We start from the raw sequence: 10719 nt of genomic DNA, 5'->3' as shown, positions 1-10719 counted from the left end.
GAGACCAGGCTGGCCTCAAACTCACAGAGATCCGCCTGCCTCTGCCTCCCGGTGGTTGTCTGTTTTTTTTTTAAACTTCACTCTTCTGCCTCTAGATGGTTGTGTTAGCACAGGCTGCCTGTTCACTTCTTGCACACTTTTATACACAGGGGAATCTGGGAGGTTATTTTGCTGTGGGAAGAGCGTGAACTGAGTGACAATGACTGACCCTCGGCCTGCCATTGACTGGCCAGTCAAGTGTGACACATGGAACCAACATTCAGGAAATTTTATATGAGCTGAGGAGCAGGATCCAGATTCAGAAAGAGATCAGCAGCAACTTGGCCATGATGCTTTTCTGAAAAACCTCAAATAACCAAATTGCATTGACTCTGAGCCACCATCAAATCAGCATCACGCCATCAGAAACAGAACATGAGACAAAAAGATGGCCAATAGATTTCAGATGGTGTGTTCTGAGAGCCTGGGATGTCTCTTATGAACAAACCCTGTCTCTTGATTTTCTAAAGAATCTTCACCAACCTAGAAAATTTCATGTGACTATTTCTTCTGCTCCCATAAAAAGAAAAACAAGTCAAGTGCGTTGGCTAGGGTGTTCCTCAGACTTCTTCATGTGAAAAATTCCAGCTCTTATACAGCTATCCACTCGACCAACAGTGTCCCAGGCAACTTATTTTTCTGGTATTGGGGAGCAAACCCAGGGCTTTGTAATTCCTAAGCAAGCACTCTGCCACTGGGCTAAATCTCCAGCCCCATCCCCATGCCACATTTTGTAAAAGGATACTTTAGCTAGAGGTGTAGCTCAGTGGTAGAGCATTTGCCTACCATGCAGCAGGCCCTGGATCCCATTCCCAGCAGAGGGGAGAGAGGTGTGAGGAGGTGTGAGATTGGTTACCTATCATCTCTAGGTTTTTCATCCCAGCCACTTACCCCATTCTGAAAGCTTTGATACTGGTGCCTTCTTGATTTTATCAGAATATATCAAACAAAAGCACTTTCAGACCCTGTCCCCACCACCAGTTTATGCACGGTCCAGTGGTTTGTGGACCCAAGCACCAACACTCAGTTGTCCAGACAGGCTTCCCAAAATAACTAGCACTTGTGAATTGGCAGAGGACCCCAGCTGGCACAGCCTCATCTCAAGGCCGCTAGGGTGAGGGAAATGGGTGCGCTGCATTAGTAGGGAAAGAAGGCCAATGCAGTAGAATTTACAGAAGAAGCCTGCACAAAAGTCAGTGGAAATAGACCTACAGGGACGCTTGGAGTCTTCAGTGTCATGAACAGCTTAGAAAGCTGTCAGTGAACACTTGGTAAGACATTTGCCAATTCTGAAACCCGTACAAGGCACCATCCCAGTAGCCCCCAAATCCAGGCTCTGAGCACACTGTTGCACGCATTCTGTGCTTCAGTTTCTTAAAACTAGCTAGCTCCCCACAACAGGCCACCGGCAGACTTACCTCTCTGCATTTACACTTGCCTTTCCACCCACTGGCACACCAACTCCCACTTTTTTGTCCTGGTGAGCTCCTACTTAGCCCTAATGTCACCTCCTCCGGGAAGCACCCCCATGATTTCTCTAGGCTTTTCCAGCCCTTTGGGACCTTGAGGGGAGTGTGTTTGTGTATGTGTGCTTCTTCTAGTCTATTGTGAACTCTCGGGAGTGTTGGGAGGTATGGGGGGAATGCTTTATGCTTGGTTCTTTCTGTAGCCCCAGTGCCCAGCCCAGCACTGATGTCTGAAGTAGATTTTCAGTCAAGGCCAGCCAGAGAAATGAATACAATGAAAGTTATCACCTAGCTGCCACCTGTCTGACATGTTTTGAAAAATGCTAAGAAAGTGCACCCTGCCCCCACTTCCCAGCACTTATCCAATGGGCCTTTACAAGAGACCCCTGCTGAAATGGAAACACCCCTAGCAGCACCTTAACCCTTCCCAGAAAATAACCAAAAAGCAACTAGTCATCCTAAAGTCTGGACGTGACAGCTTCCTGTCTTCAGTGTCATGAACAGCTGCTGTGGTTAGAATGTGAAATGTCTCCCACAGGCTGGAGTGCTTGAACACTCAGTCTACAGCTGGTAGTGATGTTTGGGAAGGTTGTAGAAGGTTTAGGAGGTAAAGCCTCACTAGAGGAAGTGACTCATGGCGGGGGTGGACTCTGAGGTTTTATATGCCCCCCCACTTCCTGTTCTCTCTCTACTTCCTGATCACAGATGCAGTGAGACCAGCCTCCTGCACCTGCCACCAAGTCTCCCCCACCATGACGAGCCCCTGGAACTCTAAGCCAGAATAAAACCCTCCCTTCCTTAAATTTCTCCTTGTCAAGTATTTTGTCACAGAAAAAAAAAAAAAAAAAAAAAAGTAGTTACTACAAGGCCTGAGAATATTTCCATTCAAAATTAAACACAATAGCAGGGCAGGTACTCAGAGGCTTTACCAGGGGTAATCCCCCCTTTTTTTTTTTTTTTTTTTTTTGAGACAGGGCTTTTCAGAGAACTTCAAGCTCAAGGCCAGGCTGGGCTACATAGTGATATCCTGTCTCAAAAAAATAAAACTATAGGCTGGAGAGATGACTCAGTAGTTAAGAGTACTTGTTGCTCTTACAGAGGACCCAACTTCAGTTTCCAGCACCCACATCAGATGGTTCACAACCTCCTATAACTCCAGCTCTAGGGAATCTTGTACCCTCTTCTGGCTTCTACAGGCATGGTCACACATGCACATACCCTCAAACAGACACATATACAAGTAATTTAAAAATAGTAAGAATGAATCTTTTTCAAACAAAACAAGCAAGCAAACAACAAAAATCCCACTAAATTAAACAGCAAAGAGAGACCAGGAGAGGAGGAAATGGCTACTTTGAAACAGGGAAGGAAATACCACTTTCCAACTGCACTTTAGCCTGAATTAAGTGCCTCCTCCCCAAAAGCCTTGAGTTCCTTCTCCCTATCAATCTGTGTACTAGTTTACTTTCTGTTGCTGTGATAAAAACAACTGACCAAAACCAACTCAGAGAGGAAAGGGTTTATTTTAACTTACAGGTTGCAGTCCGTCACTGAGGGACGCCAAGGAGGAAACGCAAGGTGGGCACCTGGAGGCAAGAACTGAAGCAGAGACCATGGAGGAATGCTACTTACTGACTTGCTTTCCATGGATTGCTCAGCTACCTTTCTTACGTAGCCCAGACCTAACTGCCTAAGGATGCACCACCCACAGTGGGCTGGGCCTTCCTACATCAATTAGCAATTGAGACCATCCCCTACAGTTGTGGTCACAGGCCAATCTGATGGAGGAAGTTCCTCAGTTGCGGTTCCTTCTTCCCAGGTTACTCTAGTTTGTGTCAAATTGACAAAAACTAACCAGCTGCACTGCCACTGACCTTTCATGTCTCTCTCCCTTACTAGGCCCTGAGCACTGAGGACCCCGGAGTCTTGCCCACTGCTGCATCCCCAGTTGTTATCAAACACAGGTTGTTTATCAGTAACTTGGAGAAAAAAATAAATTGAACTTCAGAACTACATGTATATCTAGGGAACATGGTAGTAGTTTAAAACAGTGCCTGACAACATCACAGATAGACAGGTGGACAAGTGGGTGCTCACATGTGCGTCCCTTCTGCACCGCAGTGCTGCCAGCTCCAACATCAAGGTGAAGATGAGCAAAGGGAGGAAGTGTGATGACACCAGATACCTTCCCATCAAGCCAGCACAGGGCTGGTCAGGAAGTAGTGGCTGAGTTGGCAAAGAGAATAATCAAGCCCCAACACAGGTTATATGGTACGGCAAGACTCTACATGTGACAACTTAAATGTCTAAGCCAGGCAGGCTCACAGATGTAAACATGTAGGCAAATCAGAGAGGGGAGACTTGGACAGGACCCCTTGTGATACCTGATCTACCATTGATTATCATGAAAGAGACCCTCTGCAGGGCCAGGGACCGGTATGAAGATCTCTAATCCTGTGGGCTGTGATTTTTTTTTCCATTTGTGTATGTGTATGTATGCTCATGTATGTGTGTACTTATTACCATAGATGTGTGCACATGTGCATGCAGGCCTCTGTGTGTGTGTGTGTGCATGTGTGTGTGTGTGCGTGTGTGTGTATGTGTTTAGGTTATCAGTTATCAATTGTTCTCTGCCCTTTCTTTTTTTTGAGATTGGGTTTCTCACTGAACTGGAAGCTCATCAACTCAACTTGACTAGGCTGGTTGGTCAATGAGCTTCAGGGATCTGCCTCCACCAGCATGCCACCACTCCTGGGCTTTTTATATGGGTTCTAGGAATCAGAACTCAAGCCTTGTATTTGTGCAGCATGTACTCACTGACTGAGCAATCTCCCCAGCCCTGGGCTGTGTCCTTCAGAGTGCCCAGAGCAAGATACACACACTTCCATAAATACTAATTGAGTGACAGAACTGAGAAGTAAAGGAGCTTTGAGAAATGAACTAACTTGTCTAGGGTCTTCAGTGAGAGAAAGATCCAGATCTTGAGCTCAGGTGTGTCTGACTCTGGAAATACAGAGGTGGGAATGTATAATCTTTACCTTCATGTCACTGTGACAAATAGCTGACAGAAATATCCTAAAGGAGGATTTTGGCTCATGGTTTCAGAGGGTTTTGATCCATCATGGTGGGGATGGCTGGAGGTGCTCAGTTTGAGGTGGCAGGAACATGTGACAGAGGCTGTTCATATCACAGTAGACCAGGAAGCAGAGATAGTCAGACCAAAATCAGGAGCCAGATATAACCTTCAAAGGACCTCCCTGGGACTGGAGTGATGGCTCAGCAATGAAGAACACTGGTTGTTCTTGCATGCAGGGGACCTGGGTTCAGTTCCCAGCACCCACATGGTGGCTAACAACTATCCAGAACTTCAGTTCCAGGGGATCCAATGCCCTCTTATGACCTTCACAGGCATTGCATGCATGGGTGCACTTAGCATGACAAAGCATTCATGCACATATAATAAAAATAAATTTTTAAAAGTTAAAGGTTCACCCTGGAGACCTGTTTCCACTGGCTACCCCACACCTCTCAAAAATTCCACAACTTCCCAAAACACATCACTAGCTGTCAAATATTCAAAACAAGAGCTCTGGTGGGGGGAATTCTATATTCATTTCATTATAGAAGGTTCCTGCTCTGTCTTATGGGTCAGGGGGGTGGCCTCAGAGATGACTGGTCCTAAGACGGAAAGATATAAATCAACTCATCATTGATATTTGTGTTTCTCTCTCTCTCTCTCTCTCTCTCTCTCTCTCTCTCTCCATATCTGCCTATCCATCTATATATTCATCTGCCTGTCATTCTCATCTCTCTCCCTCTCTTTTTCTATCGGTCTACCTATCTCTCTCTCCAATCTGTCTCTCCTCACTGCTGCTTCTTCCTCTAGCTTCCTGGTCCAGTGTGTGAAGATGGGCCGTGGATATTTTAGCATGTTACAAGAGGAAAATGCAATGAAAAAGAGACAACAGCAACTTCAGAAGCTGATGGAAGAAGAATTAAATAAATTCCAGCCAGCCAAGAAGCACTCGGATATCCAGTGCAGGGACACTGTGTTAACGTGAGTGCAGCCTTAAGAGATGCTGAGTGGTGGAGGTTGTCCCAGGGTGGGACCCCCTCTCACATTTAGTCTGGTTCAACCTTCCTTTGCTATCCCCACACTCTGACATGGGGTGGAATGTCTTCCACTCTACATTCTGCTTTTCTGTCTGATGACATTGAGCTACACAAGAAATCTTGCTGGTTCCCAAAAAGAACTCTCTCCCTCTCCTCTCAATAACTTGTATGCTGGTCTCTGAGCTCTGAGCATCCTTCGTACATCCTTTACTAGTCAAAGTTCTACTTTGACTCCTCCAACACTCAAACTCCAGCTTCGACGCTGCCTTTTCCTGGCATTTCCTAGATTTCAGCCAGCCAACTGCTATGTCACATGCATTCCACATCCTCGTAACATGTATCATGTGCTAGTTCCTATCATTCCATACCAGTATCTCTGCTCTGCACACGCAGCTGCAGCCCTCTGCTTCTACGCAAAGCAGGTGTACAGGAAATATCTCTTGGATAAATCCACTCCCCTTTTGTAAAGCTTTTTCTCTCCATTGAGAGAAGACTATTCACATGCTGTTTCATTAAGAAATGTGCACAGGCATAAAATAAGAACCATAACACTAAGAGCAATAATGACTGGGTGTTTATAATGTGTTTACTATGTGTTTTATGTACATCTATTCATTTAAACTCTAAAACATTCCTATAAAACTCCTATAAAAACAGGAATTTATTAGCCCTGTTTGAGAAACATAGAAGCAGGGATTAAGAGATGTTCATTGGTTTTCCCAAACGTTGTCAGAAGTGTCCCCTCAGTCCCAGACTCAGTGGTACCAAAATTCATGGACTGCGCCAGTTGTCATGGACAAAGTCCTGGGATGCTTAGCTAGTGAAGACAGAATGAGGCACGCATCAGGGATGGGAAGAAGTGCAGAGGTGGGCAGGGAGGAGACACATAACAGGAATGACTGCAACTGTAATCATTAACATCTTTCAACCCTAGAGGCCCATTAGAATCACTGGGAGAGTGCACACCTGCAACCCCAGCTACTCCACAGGTAGATCTGGTTTGATCCCAGCCTGAACAACATAGCAACACCCGCTACAAACAAAATAATAATAATGAGAATCCCCTGGAGAGATTTTTAAACCACCAATCCCTACTATAGTAGGTTCTGTCAGAGGCTGGGGGTGTTATAAATTCATAGACTGTTGTAAAGCTCCCCTAGGTGATTCCAATGTGAAACTATAGTTGAGCAGTTATCCTCTGTACTGTGGCCCAAATTCTGTCCTCCAGATGTCCATATAAGATTAAAATACACTTTTTATAAAGAAGGATCCTGTCAACAGATTCCTACAACAGGTGACCTTGTGTCTGGCTTATCTCACGTAACACAATGTGTTTGAGGTTTGTCATAGTCAGGAAGCAGGTGAGTGGTGGCCAGAGGCTAGAAGGATGAAGGATTGTGGGGGGTGGGTAGCTGCTTAATAGGTTGGAGAGTCTTCTTTAGGAAGGATAAAAAAAAGTTTGAGGACTAGATAGAAAAAGGGTTACATAGTACAGTAAATGTACTAAATGCCACAGACTCAGATCCTTGGAGATAGTTAATTTTATGTTAAATGACTTCATAGAGTGAGTGTGTGTGTGTGTGTGTGTGTGTGTGTGTGTGTGTGTGTGCAGTGACAGCAATCAAACTCAGGGCTTACATGTGCTAGGCAAGTGCACTATCACTAAGCTATATTCTCAGCTCACCTTCAAAATAGAACAAGCCAGGTGTGGTGGTACACACCTTTAATCCTAGCACTCAGGAGGCAGAGGCAGGTAGATCTCTGTGAGTTCGAGGCCAACTTGGTCTACATAGCAAGTTCGAGGCCATCTGGAACTACAGTGAGACTCTGCCTAAAAATAAATAAATAAATAAAAACAGACCGAAGATTGTGTTCCATGAAGCCCTGGGGTAGGAAGCAAGGTAAAGCTATGGACACTAGGGGTCGGGATCTCCTCAAAGCCAGAGCTTCCAGGGACAAACCCAAGCTTCCAGACCTCATGAAGGTTGAGATAGCTCCACTCATGTTCCACTGTGACATCCTTTGCAATTGCAGCTTATTGTGGGAGGAACCTCCTCTGTGTCTTCTCCTTGGCATAGATCTGAACTGTTATCCCTGTCCTCCCTGCCCTGAAGTTATGAGAAGGCAAGTTAAACTCTCCTGAATCAACAGTTGTCCTCAGGACCAAAGCATCAACCATGCTGGATAGAAATTCTGGTTCCCATTTCCCAGTTTGGTGTCAAAGATTTCTATTGCATTATCCTTGTCTATCTGACACTTTTAAGTTCATCCCCTTTTCCCCATTTTTCCAGCATATTTTCATTATTTTCATACAAGGGTTTGTTCTTAATAAGCTAGTTGTCACTTATGAACTCATTTATTCATTCTGAGATGAGAGAGAATATTTATTATTTATAATCACTCATTCTTGCCTCTTAAAGAGTAGCCACCCCAAAGAGGAATCTCTGCTGGTCAGGGAGCATTGAATATAACATATTCAATACAGAAGAGGCCGACCTGGTTCCCTAAGAGGTGGGATGGAGACACCCAGAAGGCAAGCTGGGTAAGGTAGCAGTGGAGATACAGTGGTAAATCTAACTGCTTTTGCTTTCTAGAAAGCAGGCTAAGAGTAGTCAAGGGTAGAAGAGCCGGGGCAGCCCTCATCAGGAGGAAGCAGAGACAGAAGGTGGATTTTCAGGAGGGTTTCCCCTGTGGATTAAGATATGAATCCATGTCTTGCTCCCCCACAAGATTTTAGTAACATGTCAATGGTCCATTTAATGAAAACAGGAAAGAGGAGCTGTCTTCATTAGTGCCTTGATTTCTCTTCTGTTGCTGTGATTTAAAAAAAATACCTTTAAAAAGCAACTTAAGTAATTTTTTTGTCTTTTTGAGACAGGGTCTTTGTAGCCCCAGCTGCCCTAGAACTCACTATGTAGACCAGGCTGGCCTTGAACCCACAGAGATCTGTCCGTCTCTATCTCCCGAGGTCTGGGATTAAAGGTATAAGCCACCACACCAAGCTAAAGTAACAGAGACACCTGTATTATTAATTTAAAGTTTGTTTTATGGCTTGTTTGTTTTGGAATTTTTTTGGTCTTTTTGAGACAGGGTCTCTCTGTAGCCACAGCTGATATGGATTCGCTATGGAGACCAGGTTGGCCTCAAACTCAAAAAGATCTACCTGCCTCTGCCTCTCAAGTACTGAGCTTAATGTTTTTTCTGGTTCCCTGTCTAGAACTTGTAATGCTAACTACTCTTGCCTTTACTTCTTCACATCCCCTATTCACCCATCAAGGACATACTTTTCTCCCTACAAATAAGAGTTATGCAATTTGGGAGTCTTTTAGATAGTCCCACTGAAGGGGTATCCCAATTGCCTCACCCTGCATCCCTGTCCAGCATCGAAGAAGCCGGAGGAGTCTACATCCCGATTCCCTATCGGCAATTTGGGTAACCTCTTCAGAGAATGATGTGATAAGAGTAGGAGGTAAGAATTGGCTAGACAGATAGGGTAAAAAGACCCCAAAGAAAGGTAGCCAGTTTCTTGGCTAAAAATCAAAATGTTTTTGGGCCTCTTAGCAACATACTCTGTTCCAAAGGCCCAAACTGTCAAAAGTATTTGGGAGCTTTTATCTAATCCCTAAAAGATTTTAGGGTTACCTCTTCAGATGGGGGAATGTTAGAGTAGCAAAAAGCCCCATAAAGAAAAAAGAGAGTCTGGCCCCCCTCTGGCCTCCCTCTGGCATAGGGTTGACAACACACAGGACTGCCTGAGAGAGCCTGAATCCTGCCTCCACATGGTGAATGAAGCCTGAGTGTACCTGGCTGGAACCTGAATTGGGCTTCTGTGGGTACCCTGAATAGCTGATCTGAAGCCATCACTTCCCTCCAAAATAAACCTGAAAGAACCTGAACCCTGTACCAACCAGCTTTACATGACCAATAAAGAAAGGATCTAGGCACCCAAATAATACAAACAGAAGCTTACTTCAACTTAACTCTCATATCAGAATCATAAACAACAAAAGTAATTCACATGCCAAAACCACAACGAAAGAATAATAAAAAGGAAAGCCAGAACTCTATGTCCCCAGCAAAGCCCACCAATCCTGTAGAAGAGTTCTACAAAGAAAACCCCCTAGAGATAACCCAGGACACTGAATTTAAAAGAACAATAATAAACATGATCAAGGAATTCAATGAATTTAAAGAACACATGAACAAACAAATCAAAGAGCTAAAAGAAGATAAGGATAAACTTCTGAATGAATCCATAAAAGAGAGAGAAACATTGAAGAAAACTCAGTCAGAAATGAAGAAGGAAGTGCAAATTCAATAAGCGAACTTGAAACAAGGGAAAGCCTCACCTCTACAATGAATGAAATGGAAAACAGAATATCAACACTAGAGGATAAAGTTGAAGAATTGGACCATTCAAGCAAAGAGTATGGAAAATTTTTAAAAACACAGGAATGAAATATGTAAGAGGTGTGGGACACCGTGAAAAGACCAAATCTATGGATCATAGGAATACAAGAAGTAGAAGAATTTCAGATTCATGGTGTTAACCAGATTCTAAATGGGATTGTAGAAGAGAATTTCCCAAAATTAAGGAAAGACATCCCCATACAAATACAGGAAGTACATAGAACACCAAATAGGATCAGAAAAGAAACTCCCCATGACATATCATAGTAAAAACACTGAATGTACAGAACAAAGAGAGAGTAAAGAAAGCAGCAAAAGAAAAACAACAAATCACATACAAAGGAAAGCCCATCAGAATTACAGCTGACCTATCAATGCAAACTATGAAAGCCAGAGAGCCTGGAACCAAGGTATTTCCAGTTCTACATGACAATAGATGCCAACCCAGAATACTTTACCCAGCAAAAATGCCTAATATAATTGAAGGGGAAAGAAAATTCTTCCATGACATGAAAAGCATGAAAGAATACAGGTCCACAAAACCAGCCCTTCAAAGAATACTTGAAACAAAACAAAGAGAGGAGAAAGGAACAACACCAGGGGCAATGAAAGAAAATAAAGGGATAATTGTGGAAACACAAAATAAGAGAGAACAAAAACAGCAATCAAAATGACACAACCAATACACATC

At 43.9% G+C, this 10719-nt stretch overlaps 1 protein-coding gene across 1 annotated transcript in view; it reads left to right on the top strand.

Annotated features, from left to right (window-relative positions):
- Ccdc60 (coiled-coil domain containing 60) overlaps positions 1-10719 on the top strand; it is a 144910-nt gene that overhangs the window by 58067 nt on the left and 76124 nt on the right. The window contains exon 3 of the mRNA XM_008824427.2: positions 5392-5562. Within this exon, the coding sequence (XP_008822649.1) occupies positions 5392-5562 (171 nt within the window). The remainder of the gene's footprint in view (positions 1-5391; positions 5563-10719) is intronic.

This window comes from Nannospalax galili, unplaced genomic scaffold (genome assembly GCF_000622305.1).
Source record: "Nannospalax galili isolate Female #2095 unplaced genomic scaffold, S.galili_v1.0 scaffold769, whole genome shotgun sequence".
NCBI lineage: Eukaryota > Metazoa > Chordata > Mammalia > Rodentia > Spalacidae > Nannospalax > Nannospalax galili.
The sequence above is the reverse complement of the archived record's forward strand: the minus strand, read 5'-3'. Positions and strand labels throughout refer to the sequence as shown.